The sequence below is a fragment of the Panthera onca genome, chromosome Y, assembly GCF_046562875.1.
Source record: "Panthera onca isolate mPanOnc1 chromosome Y, mPanOnc1 haplotype 2, whole genome shotgun sequence".
NCBI lineage: Eukaryota > Metazoa > Chordata > Mammalia > Carnivora > Felidae > Panthera > Panthera onca.
The window spans coordinates 7,881,659-7,897,379 of NC_138358.1; the positions used below are offsets into that span (position 1 = coordinate 7,881,659).

Genomic DNA, 15,721 nt, shown 5'->3' on the forward strand with positions numbered 1-15,721 from the left:
TCCTCCCGAGTTGCTCTCCAAAGCCCCAGCCCACAGCACGACTGCATCTGGTTTGCAGGCTTCGACCCTCTGTGTGTTTGCAGCTGAGTCTCTGCAGGTCCCCTGTCATCCTCCCACCCTCTCCCCATGCTACCTGTGTCCCTGTGTCGGCGGACCTTCCATTTCCAAGCCAATGTGTGGCCCACGTTCCCTTGCCCATACAACACGCAGGTCAACACACCGCATACTGGGGTTCTCACCGACACGTGAGCACGTCAGATCACTGTCTTCTGGTCCCTTCCTCCCTCAGGTAGTACTGCAGGGGATTGGGCCACAGGTCCTCGATGATGATCTGGAAGAGGACACAGGCCGGCGCCACATTGGGCATAGCCCACTCTCCTCTCTGGCCGGGGGCCACCCACATCCCCACTGCTGACGAAGGCCTCAGGGGCCCCACCTCGGCAATCCTGTTCGCCCCTGGGCAGCTGTGCTCACACAGCCAGTTGAACAAGTTAAGGCTGGTGGGGTCATGCCTGCGACTGGGAGCTCCACGTTCATCATCCCAGAACCACTGGACTGGAGTGGAACGCGATGTCCTGTAGCCTGCAGGAAGAGAGGATTTGAGGAGCAAGCTGATGGCCTCCTCCCCACCCACCTGCCCCTCCCCCTCCCCCTCCCTCCTGCCCCTGATTCATGCTCCTCATCCCCCTGCCCCGCACCATCATGGGACCCACACCCTACCAGCAAAGCTCAGCTGATACTCCTTAATGATCACTGGGTTCCGGAAGTACGGGTTGGCCCCAAAGAAAAACATCACTCTGCAGCGGTACTTGGGATGGCCCACTTCTTCCACCTGCCGTGAGCAATGGGACAGGAGGGGGCAAGTGTCCTCCCTCGGGGTCCTGAGCTACTTGCCTGGCTGTGAGGGTGAGCACCTTTGCCTCACCCTCTCCTGCCCAAATCCCACCCCCGACGGGACGGCCCCCAGCCACAGCCTCCCCGGTCTCACCTCCAAGTCGACCACGTAGCTGAGCACGTCTTTGTCCTGGGCACCGATCATGGCCGACAACTGGGGGTGATTCAGAATCTGTGCTGTGTCAAGGAGCTGTGCCTTCAGATGCTGTGGAAACAGACACAGCCCCCCTCCAACCCTCCCAGGCTAAGAGCAAGGGACTAGATCACGGCATGTGCAGAAAGACCAGGAAACACTAGTCCCCACACTCCTCAGCCTCTGCAGATGCATCAGACCCCATCGACACTGGGCAGTCCGTTGGCTTCCTGTACCTCCCACGCTGTCTGCACACAGCAGGGAGAGACTCCACTGCCTGCACGCCTCACAGTTCCTTCCTATATCTGACCTGTGTGGGCTGCCAGCAGCCCATCATAGCTTGTGATGTCGGCATGTGCTCTGACCCCTCCTCACGGCTGGGTTTCTTGGCATATTCCCGTGAAGACCTATGTTGTCACCAGCCTCCTGAGTCCAGATGGAATAACATGGCTTACAGGAACCCGACTGCACACTTACGCTGCAAGCAGAGGGTGTGGGAGGGAGAAAGAGATCGAGAAGCACGGACGAGGAGGGCCGAGGAGGGAAAAGGATTAGACACAGTGACACGGCCAGTCCGGAGAGAAAGACATGGGTGGGACCGAGCCGGAGCCTGAGGACAGAGAGGGAAGCAGGGGTGGAGATACCAGGAGAGAATCCTCTGTGTGTGTGTGTGTGTGTGTGTGTGTGTGTGTGTGTGTGTCAGGGTCTGAGGAGGCAGCTTGTACCCCATTCGGAGTGGGTCTCAGTCGTCCTACTGTCTGGCAAAGGGGCGTGGCGTGGTTCCACTAAAGGTCACGAGTGTGTGTCTGAAATGCTCTCTTTTGAAGGAACTGCTAGGAAACGTGCACAGCCTGTGAATGTGAAGGTGGGTGTGCGGCCTGCGTAACTCTCCCATTTTGCAGCGAAATATTTCCTTGCCTTATCTGCTCTGAGTGAAGGCTGCTTTGTGCTACCCTAGCTCTGGTAGCATGGGGACACATGGCTCGTGTCTGCAAGTAATATTTGAGACCAGCCTGCAGGCCAACGTTGGCGGAGACCTAGAGGAAACAGACCCAGTCACCAAGTCCCCCCATCCCCAACAACCGCCCCTGTCCAAGGCCTTACACTGGATCCCAGACCACACCAACCCAGGGCCAGGGACCATTCCCCAGCTCTCCTCTCTGGGGGCCATCGCCCTGAGGCACCCTGCTCTCAGTGCCCAGCCCTCCTGCACAACAGCCCCCGCCATCACCCACCAGCACAAGGAAGGATACCGCCTGGGCCCAGAAGCCAGGGATGTGCTTGATGATGGCCCTTCTGTGATCCAGGTAAGAAATCTGCCTCCGAAGAATCCTGCGCTTCAGCCGCCATAAGGCCCTGGAATCCTGGGCATTCCCAGCGCTGATCTCCAGCTGAAGACGCTCCAGTGCTGCCAGCGGGTCCTGGGCTGAGGCAGGACGCAGCGCTGGCTCTTGCTGCTGCAGCGGCTGGGAGAGCTGGGGCCCCTCCTCCGCCTCTGCATCTGCCTCGCGCTTCTCCTCTTGCTCCTGAAACTCCTCCTGCTGCTGTCTCTCAACTTCCACCTCCTCCTCCTCGTGCATGTCCTCTGCTTCTGGCTTGGCTTCCTCAGAATTCTCCTCTCCAGCCACCTCATCCTTGGTCGCCTCGCCGTCCTCTTCCTCCTCCCCGATCACCACCTCAGCCGCCACCATTCCGTCATCCAATATCAGCACCAATTCCTCCGCTGGGCTTGCCACCTGTATCTCACACCCGGCCTGGGCTTCCTGCACAGGATGGGCGCTTGCCGCCCCTGAACCTGGGGACTGCGGCCAGCCCACGCCCTCCAGCGCCCCTGCATTCCCGCGGGGCCGGGACTCTCCACCTTTCGCATCCGGGACGATCAGGGCCCAGGGTCGGCGGGAATCTCCGCTTTGTCCGGACCGCGACACGCTGGCCATGACGCTCGGCCCCGGCCCCAGTGTAGCTAGGGCAGCCTCAGGACAAGGACAGGAAACGGCAGCAGGTGGGGGGAGCCTTGGCCGCAAGACCATGAACTCCCTGAAGCCTCCCGCCGCAGCCCGCCAAAGTTGAGCGCAGGCGCACAGGCTCTGGGATTTGAGGACTCCGCATTGGCTGTGGCTGCTGTGGAGGAGGGGCCGAGACAGAGGCAGTGAAGAGTGTGCGCATGCGGCCTGGGGGCGAAGTGGTTCCAGGGCAGGTCAGGCCAGCTGGCCAGGTTCGGGGAGCAATCAGTTGCAAGACAGCAAGACAGGGTGCTGGCCGCCAGCAAGCGCGCGCCAATGACCGGTCCAGGCTCTGGAGCGAGTGCCAAGGTGCCAGCGTGGCCCCCGTTTGCCGCATGTCCTCTTCAGCGCTGTCACCTTCCAGGCTTCACTTGCGAGGTCCCCGGTATCGCGCAGTGTGTGGTCGCTTGTACACCCTTTCCCCAGAGGCCTCACTACGGGCACCAGAGCGTTCAGCACAGGATCGTCCACGCCGTGAGCCACTCCCTGCTCCGTCCCTTGCCCCTTCTTCATGAAGCTGGGGCAAAGCCTGGAGAAGTCCTTAGTGTCACGCCTACCGGGGCCACATGGCCGTCCGCACGGTATCTCCTCCTTGGCCGTCAGGCTGAGGGCGGCGGTAAGGTGGGTGCCCACCCAGAACCAGTGACACCCACCCTAGACCCACCCCACCGCCATGTCCTTGCAAGAAAACAGCTCAGTAGACCTCACTGCACTGCAATTCAGAGCAAAGAACAACCCCCAGAGCACCATCTGCCACTGGTGCCCTACTGATCTCCGTACAGAGCGCCAGGGAGATGGGGTAGTAGTAGGATTTAGCAGCTTGCTCCGGTCCTGAAATCTAACCTTCCACTAAAAGGAGGACGACTCCAACCACGCAGGGCACGTAGGGGCCCTTCACCGAGAATTGCAGACTTGTCTGTGTCTGTCTCTGAGAAAGCCCTGTGCCTGCTTTCACTAGTACACGCGAAAGCAGACGAGTTCCCTTCCCATTTCCCAGGCACCAACAAGAATTCTGAAGAAGCATGCACCCAGACACAGAAGGTCCACTGAGAGAGACAGCGAAAAAGAGACACACAGAGAGACAGAGCTATAGAGGGAGAGAGAGAGACACGTGCAAGCAGAGCAGATGAAGGAAGGACGAGTGGAGGGGAAGACCGGCCTGGAGAGGGAGAGTCCGGGGAGATTGGTGGGAGAGACGGGGAGGAGGAGCAAGACAAGAAGAGACAGAGGGGCACCTATTACAAGGAAGACAGGCGGAGACAGGGGGAGGCATTAGTGATGGAGAGGAGGGAGACGAAGACAAAGAGAGCTGGAAGGAAAGTGGGAGGGAGGGACAGGAAGAAGACAAGGGAGGGGGAGGTAAGGAGAGGGTAGGAGGAAGGAGAGCAGGGGCAGCCGAGGCGGAGACAGGTGGGCTGACTCTGAAGACAGGGCAACTGCAGTGTGCACTTTCACCTGGTGAAATTCACCTGTGCAATTTGCACAGAGACGAATGCTCTACAGTGGTCAGCCCTCAGCACAAAAGGCACCGCTCCCACCTGGACCTTAAGGGCAGTCTGAAACGATCGCTGAACGAGAAGGAAGCTGCAATGAGGTCATTCGGGGTGAGGAAGAGGGCACCGCAGGGAAGAAAACAAGGACCCGTTCCCCACAGGGCTGCTGGAAGCCCTGCACTTACCAGCAGGAGACAGGAAACGGGACTGCCGGAAAGACACAGCAGAGATTTAGGCACAGCACATGCGGGAAGAAATCACGTCCCAAAGCTCGGCAAATTCAAGCAAAAGCAGAGGCTGCACATCCATGAATGTCAATGCTTTCCGAGTGGAACCAACGAAGTTCTCACAGATGCCCAGGAAATGTGCTCAACTCTGAGGCCCCCTCGCCTCTGGCAAGCTTCTCATCCAAAGCGACTCATCACAGAGAAAGGGTGGACCGTGAGCAAAAGAGCCAAGGTCTCCTTCGGATCCCCGGACGCAGACAGGTGATCCGCCCAGTAATTTCAAGCCAACGTATGGTGATAAAGGTTACCTTCCACCACAGTGATGGAGGAAACTCGCACCCGAGGGGAGGACAATGAGTGAGAACCGCATCCCAGGCTGTAAGCTAAGGACAGACCATCAAGCTGTATTGGAAGGTCACGAGACCGTGACTCAAATGTCTGTACAGACACAGAGCGTCTGCAGAAGCACGAGGGCTGGATCGTTGTAAGCAGGTAGCAGGATTTCTAAGTCTGGGCTGCCTGTATGATACGAAAGGCTAACACGTGCAAGCAGAGCTATGCCCATGTGATGCGGATCAGCCTCCTGAGGCGGTACTTTGTACCCTGTGGAGGACCTGGGAGACGCATGCAGGCGGGCTCCTTGTGCACCTCTGCCACCAGGCACACATGTGGGAAATGTAGGGCCAAAGGGTTTGCCGCCGGGCTTAGTGTGGCTCACCCTTCTGCGGGTGCATTGAGCATCAGTGCAGAAAGCACTGGGCTCACTGAAAGAAGCCAGCCCCTGACAGAAGCACAGTGGTGGTGAGCCCTGCCTGATGGATTCCTGAGGAGACTAAAGGAGTTAAAGGCATGCAGTCCACCAGAGAGTAGAGTGGTGCTAATCAGGGGAGGGTGCGATGAGGAGGTGTCGGGGCTCGGGTGTGAAGATGCAGTCATGCCATGTGCATGAGTTCTGGAGATCTAACTTGCACAGGGCAGCCGTAAGCAATGCTTCACCGCCTCGTCAGATTTCTCAGAGGCAAGTGCTCTCACCACAAACAAAGAGGGGTCGCTGAGAAATGTCCCGGCGAAGGTGGCTGGACGGAGCGCTTGCACGTGAAGGATACGGGCACATCCGTCACTGCCCGTTGTGTCCCTCAGGCACGCACTAGTCCTGGTGGACTAAGCTGAGCTCAGAACCCAGCAGTCAAAGGTGTCAGCCTCGTTCCTGCAGACATGAATCAGACTCCCAGGTAGGACGTAATGGACAAATTAGGGACCAGAACACACAGGAGGCACACGGAAACGAGACACACACTGGCAGGGGGAAGTCTCTCCCAGCCAGGAACATGCCACGTGGCAAAAGAGTAAGTGGGAAAACGTTGCCGGTCCGCTTTTCACAATTTACGCCTGCATCTGCAACGTGCAGGCCAGTGACGTTTGAGCCCCTCGGGCGCAAAGGGTTTGAAAACAGAAGGACAGAAAATAGAGGTGTGACGGAATGCTCACAGCAAGCCAGCTGCATTTGGGGACATTAACTGGCTGGCAGTGAGTGCATGGCCAATCCTCTGACGAAGGTCCTACAGGCACGGAAGGATTTCTGGCTCCTGGAACATAGAACAGAACACGCAGAAGCCCCTCCACCTGACAGCAGGACAGCAATTGGATCTGTCAGTGGAAGAAAGGGTTTGAATGCAGAGGGAAGCACACTCAAGTGCAGAAGCATACACCAAAGACAAGACAGGCCACCAGAGCCACAGCTGACCCAACACACAGGTGTGCAGAGACGAAGGCGGTTACACGGGTACAGCTGTGCCCACTTAGGCCAGGCAAGGAGGCATCACCAGAGAGGTGTCGGCACAGGCAAAGCCAGGAAAAGACACAAACACGCCAGGGCTCACTCAGGGAGACAGAGGAGCACAGGCAATGCGAGACATTTCCTGTGAACAGAGAACAACGGGACGATCCCGACAGGCCAATGAGACACGCGTGGTTCAGAGACATGGAAGTCAGAAGGCTCCTGAATTGCTGAGGGTGTCCTCTCTCGAGGGACAGCACTCTGGAGCCCACACACGCTGATGTTGGGGTGGAAGAGGCCGCTGGGCAGCAGATACAGTTGTGCAGGGGGTTTAGCAGCTCCTGGACCCTAGGGCTCCCCGGGGAGAGCTGCGGATACGGGAGGACACCCGGGGATGCCGGGTGTGCAGCATGAGGGCTGTAATCCCTCGGACACAGAGCACCGAGGCCTCTGCCCACGGACCTCAAGTGTCCACACTTGAGGGTTTGGCTCTGGGTGCCGTGAGTGTATTCCACACCCACACTTTGTCCGTACCTTGTCTTTGGGACAGGCCGGGCGCAAACGTCACCCTGGCCCCTAAGGAGGTATTGGCTGGAGATATTAACATGTGGGGGACCCGGTGTTCACCTGTCCCGTAAAGTGTTCCTGCTCGGCAAGACCTATCAAGTAACGGCCTGCTTGTGCAGAAAGATGCCCCAAAGGGCCCAGCCTCATGACCACTGAGGCCGTATTCCCACTGCACAATCACTGGCCATACTTTCTTTGGATGTTCACACCCAAAGACTCGGGTCAGCACTGGGAGCTTTTCCAGGGTACCCTGACATTTACCCATCAAGCAGCTGAGAAGACGTGCCTCTCCAGCCAGCGTGCAGACAGCAGCGAGAGAAAGGCCTGCCTTCCCTTCTAGAGAGTGCGACAGCCTCTGCCCTGGAAGAGGTAAGGCTTGGTCGCACAGATCCTCAACTCCACAGCGTGCTGACACCCCGCTGACCATGTTGTCTGCATATGATAGGGGCAAGAGGCCTCCATGCATTGGGACTGCCCACGCCTTCTCTGGAATAGACCCACTGCAGAGAAGGCTCTTGTACTGCAGAGCTGTGCAGTGGGGATCCTGGGGAGCTTGGGCAGCTTGGGAGACAGGAATATTAGTGTCGGGAGGTCAGTGTCAGGCACGCTGTGCTGGGGGCCGTGGTACATGGGGATACAGAAGAGCCTGCGATGGACAAGGCTGAACTCTGTCTACTGCACTGCTCGCACGGTGGAGCTTTTGCCCCATCCCTAGCACAGACATCTCTGGCAAGCAGCCATCTGCTGTGTAAGGAGTATCCCAGCACTCACGTCTTCGCAGGTGAGGCTCGTCCCAGTCCTTTCTAAGCCCCAGGCCTGCCGGGGACCTCTGCACAGAATGCTAAGGCCTCACAAGTCCATCGTTCCCTATGTGGCTGAGGCAGCCTTTGTCCTGGCACTCAGGCAAAGGAACACAGGCTGCCTGGGACGAGGCGACCTCCCTGAGCGCCTGCTGGTGTTTGCACTTGGGAGTCTTCTCACAAGTCTCACATGGCGTGTTGGACACACGGCTTAAGCCTGTGGACACAGAGGAAGAGCATCACCCGACTCATCACGGCTGATGATGAGAGGGCAGAGGGCACACGGGAGAGGCTGGCGTGTTCGTGCCCTTGAAGAGCCCCACCTCCCCGTGACCCTCCCCTCTGTTGGCTTGCAATCTGGGCCACCCATTCGTAACCAGAGGTCTTTTCAGAAACAGCAAAGTTCACACAAGTGAAGCGGTGTTTGGGAGGCTCAGCTTCAGGAAGTGGAACCAGCAAAGTTGGCTGTGATTTTGGAGTTGCGTGAGACTGTAGTGGGCTGTTTTCTCTGCAGTGTGTATGTTGTCCCTGTCAACTCTACCTGAAGCAGAACTTCTTCGGTCTTACCCACCCACTCTGCCTCTGGTCCCTCGGTTCCTTCCCCTGGACACCAATCTTACAACCTGCTCACAATCCCTCAAATATGTGTGGCTGGTCCTGAGATCCTGACCTTGTCCACAAGACAGTCTGCATTGGTAGACGTCTGAAAACCAGAGGGTAATCAACCCTGGGAATTCCTCCCTGTGTGGCGGTTCAGTCAACATGACTGAGGATGTCCCCATGCGGGATTCTGGGGGCACCATCATGGACATGCCCAAACCCTGAATATTGGACATCCCTGGCCTGTGCTGGCCTCTCCGTTTCCTTGAATTTCCTCATTTTCACAGGAAAGCTATGAACCTGGGCACTGGCCTTTCTCTCAGGTTTGTGCCCTGGCCTCCCTCACCCAAGTCCCCATTGCTTCAATCTTACTGACCTCACATGCAATCCCAATGTGTGACCCATCCCTACGGACAATGTCCTACGTCCCGCCCTTCCTTGGAACTCCAATGTGCAGGCACAGAACACTTACACCTCTGGACAGCCGCATGTATACATGGACACGCCCCAGGGCGAACCTGAGAGGAAGACACACACAAACACTTCATGCTGTTTATCTCCCATTCTATATTTCTTCCAATGTATTGGACCCCCGCCCTGCGCCACGTGTCACCACCACCCTTGTCCTTATTTCATGGCCAGGAGAATCTTGTGGACCATCGGTGAGCATCGGAAGGGTTTCCACTGGGGTCGATGAAGTGCGACGCTCCTTCATACTCTTCTCAAGATCGTGCATATCCCTGGGATATATGGGTACACACAGACAGACACATACACACACACACACACACACACACACACACACACACACACACACAGACACACAGGACAGGTGAGAGTCTTATCTTGGCCCTGAGTAAGGTTGCTTGAATGTTTCCAAACGGAAAGTAGGATGGGAGGGTGTGATAAGCTGTGCCAAAGCTGACAAGGGGATCCAGAAGCCAGACAACATGTGGGATGGTGGTAGGAGGCCTGAGGGTGGGGTTCATGGTCCGGGAATGACAGTTGTCACCGTGCTATGTGATGAGCCAGCTTTGGTTGTCCCGCTTTGCTCATTCTTTTTGTCTAGCCCCCTTCCCACCTTCAGGCTCCCCAAAGGGGCAAAGCCTCTGGGACACGTTACTTCTTAAGACTCCCTGTCTCAGGCTGATGCCCTTTTGACCTGGGGTCACCTCCTGTGCCGCTGTGAGTCTCGGTGCCTCCATGCAGAAGAGAATTGTGCCCTGGACCCCACGACACACATTTCCGTGCCCACACCCTTGGCTGCTCACCTCTTTCCCTCTCAGTTCTCTCTCCTGGGGCCTCCTTCATCTTGAAATACGGCAGGGGGTTGGGCCAAAGATCCTCTATGATTATCTGGTAGGGGAGACAGGCCAGGCCTCAGGTAGCTATCCCACGCAGTGGGGGAACCCATGAAAATCACCTCCCTTCCTTGTTACAGGGCCCCACCTCAGCAATCCTGCTAGAGCCGGCAAAGCTGTGGTCAGAGAACCAGTTGAAGAAGTTGAGGCTGCTGTTGTCATGCCTGCGTCTGTAGGCCTCCTGTCTGTACCTTGGGTACCACTGGATGGGACTGGAATGAGACGCCCTATACCCTGCAGGAAGACGCGTATGTGAGAAGGCGCCAGAGAACTTATCACATTCAACCCTCCACCCACTGCCGCCCATGCAGTCAGTGGACACTTACCATCAAGGCCTAGGACATACTCCTTCGTAACGACTTCATTCTGGAAGTAGGAGTTCTTGCCAAAAAACAGCAGGATCTTCCGGCATTCCCTGGGAAACTTGTGTTCCTCCACCTGCCGTGGTACAGTGGGGCAGAAATGTGAAATCTTGTTCCAGGAGACCCGCCCTCCCCTGAGGAAGGAACACATCACTTCTCCCCACCACCTCCCCTCCCCACACAGCCAGCCACCCACACCACCTCCCACTCCCAGGCCGACCTTCAAATTGGTCATGTGGCGAAGCATGCTTTCATCGGGCTTACTACTCAGGGCTGACATCTGAGGGTGGTTCACAAACTGCCGCAGGTCAAAGAGCCTTCAGGTGCTGGGCGTGAGAGAGCTCGAACCAGAGAACCAGTGTGGACAGCATCCAGGCGTCCTCCCCCCGGGACTGGCGTCCTCCCCCAGGGTCTCAAGCCCTCCCCGCAGGCTGCGTCCAGGCCCACGGGGTCTCAGGATCGCGCAGGGCTCTGCTAGACATGCACAGGAGGCTGTGCATGCCCAGACGCCCGCAACCACGCCTAGCTTTGTGTGCTCGTGAGGACACTGAGGACGCTTACTTCCACACAGCCAGACAGCACACATCCGGTCTCGCGCCGACCAGTGGGCATTCACATCGCCTTCCCCGCAGCAAGATGCTTAGCGGGACCCAGAAACGTGCCCCCACGCGGCTTTGTGTGGGAAGAAGCCCTCGGTCATTTCCCCGACCTGGCCTGGACCTCCACCGCCACTCCCCACTCTCCCAGCGCTGTTTCCGTGCCAGGTGCGACGTAAAGCACACATGCCTCCCCCACCCCGGCACTGCCCTCCTCCCACACTCATTGCAGAGCCAGGACCACCGGATGGGATCACGTTTGCACGTTCCCGGCCACTGGAGCGTGGCGTAGCTCCAGTCCCTGTCCTGGGTTCCTCTAAATGTCACCTCCCTTTCCTTCCTCTTGCGCAAGCCCAGCCCCCTCTGGACCCTCCACCAGCAGCAGGAAGGATACAGCCTTGGCCCAGAAACCACGGATGCCCTGGATAAGGGCACCTCTCTGCTGCAGATGTCGCTGCCGCCTCTGCCACATCCTGAGTTTGAGTCGAGCGTGCTCCCGGCTGGCTTGTTTATTCACCGGCTGTAGCTCTATCTGAAGGGCCTCCAGAGCCTCCAGAGCCTCCAGTGGGGAAGGGCAAGGACGGAGGCCTGACTCTACCTGCTCCTTCTTATCCTGCTTCACCTGCAGCTCCTGGGCTTCTTCCACCCATCGGCCTTCCTGCTCACTCGGCTTCTGTTCCTCCTCCTCCCGCTCCTCCTTGTCCTCCTTGCCCTCCACCTCCTCCTCGCCCTGCTGCTGCTCCTCCAGCGCTTCCTTCTCCTGCTCCTCTTCCTCCTCCGTTTGCAATTCTGCTCTCCCTTTAATGGCTCGCACGCCTTCCCTTCCTCCTCCTGCTCCTCCTCCTGGTCCCCTTCCCCTGCCACTGCCGCCGCCAATGCCTCCACCGCCACCGCCGCGGCCGGCGCCGTGGCCGCCGCCGCCGCCGCCGCCGCCGCCGCCGCCGCCGCCGCCGCCGCCGCCGCCGCCGCGCCCGCTTGTATACCCTGCTGCTCCTGCTCCTCCCCTTTCATTTCCGCCAACTCCTCCTCCTTCCGCTCTTCCTCCTTCTGCTTGGGCTTCTGCTGCTCCTCCTCCTTCTAATCTTTTACTCCTGCTGCCTCTCCCCCTCTTCCTCCTCCTCCTCCTCCTTCTGCTCTTCTGGTCCTGCTGCTCCCCCTCGCCCTTCAGGTCCTCCTCCTCGTGAACATGGACCTTCTCCTTCCCCGGCTCCTGCTCCTCGTCCTCCTCCCCCTTCTTCCTCTGCTCATGCCCCTCTTCCCCAGGCGCGTCCTCTTCCGCGGCCGCCACCTCAACCTCCTCCTCCGCCAGGCCCCACAGCGCCTCCACCGCCACTATGTCATGCACCAGCGGCACCGATATCTCGCTGGGGCCGCCCACCTGCCTCTCGGGTCGGGCCTGGCCTTCCTGCACAGGCTGTTCGCTTGTGGCCTGCAAGCCTTCGGCCTGCGGCACCTCCGGCCCTGCCGGAGACCCAGTGTCCCCACGGGCCCTCGTCTCTCGACCGCCCCGTTCCCGGTCGAAGGCGGCATGGGGCCTCCGGGCATCCCCAGTGTTTCGGAAACACGAGTCGCGCAACATGCGGCCCCGGCCCGAGACACCAACTGTGGCTCCTACCGACGACGAAGCGGGAGGTGAAAGCACGGCCCCCCTCCCCAGACCCAGTGAGCGGAGCCCTGAGGGCAATGGCTGGCAACTCGCTCCCCCTTCCTCCCAGAGCCCAAAGGTCGAGGGGGCGCATGCGCATGCGCATGCGCATGCGCATGGTGCTGTACCCAGGATGCCTCGGCGGTGGCTATCGCTATGCCGATGCTGCCTCGGAGGCCTTTGTGGGGAGAGGTGTGCGCCTGCGGCTTTGAGGCTGAGGGAGCTCCAAGCCACGCCCAGGCCGCTTCACTGCCTTCAGGACCAATCATAGGGACGGTGGCGTGCGTGGCTTCGGCGGTCCCGCCCCTAGGTCACCCGGAAACTGGGGCGCGTCTGTTGCATAGGCAGGAAGGCTCTGGGCCCCGTGCAGTGCAACTCCTCCGGGGGGCTTGCAGCCGGCCCTCTGTGCGCTCTGGGTGCCCTGTTTGGCTTCTGGCCATGCGAAAGCGACCTTTGCATTCCACGCTGCGCTGGGCACGCGGCTATCTACACACACGGGTAAAGGGGGACCTCCCCGCTTTGCCCATTTACACCGCCACCTTTGTTCATTGTGCCCCTAGTCCGACAAATCCACTCAGCGGATCACCTTGGCTGTCCGGGAGACGCATGTCAGCTGTGCGCCTGCTGTCTGTGCACCCCGGTTTTCCATCTGCTCAGCCTCCTTTGCATACTCTCTACGTCCATCCTTGCTCCCAGAAGACATGTATGTCATGACAGCAGTCTAGCAGTGCACCGGCTAGGGAAGGTCGGTGACCAGAGGTGTGTGACGTGGAGAGGACGCCACACTAGGGGAGGCTGCGTATCATGCGCGCCGCTCTTGCCGTTTGTCCCCGTTGCCTGGAAAGTGACACACTGGCAAGCACACACCCCCCCTCTCATGACGGGCTGCCCATTGCTCCCGTGTGTGGCAGTGCACAGGAAAGACCCGTGACCGTGGGCCCTGGGATTCCTGGAGCTTGTGTCTGTCCCACAGACAGCGGTCCCCTTCCTCCCACAATGCTTGGCCATCTTCTCACAGGGACCCTCCCCAGGCCTTCGTTGGCCGTATGTCTGTTCATCCTGGTCCCATTTCCTTTACCACTCACTTAGGCGGCAGGCTGCCATGAGCGTGGGCGCTGGCTCAAAACACTGTCCCCCTGTGCCACAGGCAGCATGATTTCAAGGGTCTCCGAGAGGTATCGGGGGGTTGGGGGATGCAGTGTTGGGACCCAAGTGAGGGACACGCCCCAGGGTCTACATGAAGCCACATGACCACTTTGGGGAAGCAATAAGCTGCAGACGGTGTGCAGTGAGGGCGATGATGTGGTCTCCCTCCCTGTCAGGGCAGTGGTGATGTGGACTCCCTGCCGGTCTATGTCAGACAGCATAAGCTACACACACACACACCACACAGAGCCACTGCAGGATTGGAGGCTCGAGATGCATTGCCTGGCCAGGCACCACACTCATGCATTGCCTTTTCCCTTTGGTGGAATGCAGTGTTCCCCTACCTCTTTATGGGACCAGGAGGCTGCCAGGCAGGCGGGGGATTCTAGGATTTCCAAATTCGTGTGCCGGGCCCTCTGGCCAACATGTTGCTTCCGTGACACAGAAGAGGTTCCTCCAGACTCGCTGGGCTATGTCAGGATACGAACGGGGTACAGCAATGCTCCAGGGTGGCTGTGATATATGAGGCAGCACACCACCGCTTCAGGTGACAGCAATGCATAGAAACGCAGGTGGATGGGGGGAGGCTGAACAGGTGGCAGGGGGCTGAGAGGGGGTGGCCAGTGTGACCGACAGAGAGGCAAACTCTTACCCAGAAAGGGAGAGGAACAGGTCCAGTGGTGAGCCCTCAAGCTGCCCTCAGCAGAGGACGTAGCGGGTGGGCAAGACAGGAAAGCAGGCCCAGACCCTGGTGCACCTGACCTATGCAACTCACTCCCTCCAGAGAAATGGGGCCTGTCAAACTCCCACGCATCGCCGGGAGACCCCGTGGCAGGAACGTGGGAACAAATCTGGGTCCCAGGTGCAGGGACTGTCTGGGACAAGCAGGCAATGCCTTTCAGTTTGAACAACACCTACCACAGTATTGGGGTCCAGGGGCCGGGCCCCAACTTCGCAAGGGACTCTAGACCAGCCAGGCCTGTCTCTGCAGGGTCATCCAGGAGGATGTTCACCGAGACACATGCCCTGGCTGGGACCACAAGGCCTTGCGATGATCCCCTAGGCCGCTCCAGGAGCAGGGCCAGACTTACTCATGCTCTCTGCTGCCTCCCTCCACTAACGCCCACTTCCTTGCAGGGAACTTTGGTCCTCCTCCACTGCGCCATGGGTGGCCCAACCCCAACTTGCCCCTGGCCAAGGCAACACAGGACGAGCGGACCCAGGCAAAGTCCGGGCTTTCCTCCCGTCATGAAAGGTGATCAGCTAGCTCCGTGTCGATCCCAGGCGCGAAGGGATTGCACTCGCTGCACTTGGGCACTGGAGCCCCCCCTTACTCACCAAGTCAGGAAAGCCCCCAGTCTCTTTCCTTCGCTTGCCAACGGCCTACACACACTCACTCGGGCACAAAGATGCACGGCCACGCGGCACGTGGACACAGACACGTGCACGCTGCCAGCACAAACGCTAGGTCTCAGGCAAAAGTACTCACAGGCGCCAGCCACAATACATTCACAGACACACTCTAGTGGACCTGTGCACTCACTCATGCCCTCTGCCACATCCCACTCACGAGGCTAGCTCCTCCTCACGACTCACACTTGCTTTCCCCCCTCACACAGCACGTGCATTTGTCCTGGGGCCCAACCTGGCTGAAAACTAGGGCAGATTCAGGACCTCCATTGGGTCACGGAAGCTTGCATTGAGATGCCAAGGAAAGAGAGCCACAACTGATACCAACCTTCCAGTACCAATGGCACCGGAACATGGCATGTGGAGAAACACCAGCTACGACTAGGTTCCCTGCCTCCTCGGCTCCTGCCCTTTCTTCAGACCCTCTCAACACTGGGCAGTCCCTTGGGTTTCAGTACCTCCCAGCTGGCTGCAACCTACAGGGCAAGGGCCAAGGGACTGACCTTTCTCAGTTCACATGTATACCCAGCTTGTGTGGGCTGCCTGGAGGCAGTCACGGCTTAGGAGGTCTGGATGTGCTCTGACCCCTGGTACTTGTGCGTTCCTTTGTGTGTTCCCCTGCAGCCCTGTGCCATCAGCAGCCTACTACGTCCCTATGGACACGCACAGCTCACGGAAACCCAGATGCACTGATACTGTGCAAGGAC

The 15,721-nt window shown here is 58.9% G+C and overlaps 1 protein-coding gene across 1 annotated transcript; it reads right to left on the minus strand.

The window, feature by feature from the left end:
• Positions 1–259: 259 nt before the first annotated feature.
• LOC145715008 (testis-specific Y-encoded protein 1-like) lies at positions 260–12,392 on the minus strand. The gene is made up of 6 exons (XM_081794595.1): positions 12,102–12,392; positions 2,281–2,484; positions 989–1,066; positions 721–832; positions 437–582; positions 260–331 (listed from the first exon to the last, which is right to left on the minus strand). Exons 1-6 carry the CDS (start codon positions 12,390–12,392, stop codon positions 260–262), a joined length of 903 nt encoding a protein of 300 aa, XP_081650721.1.
• Positions 12,393–15,721: the final 3,329 nt, after the last annotated feature.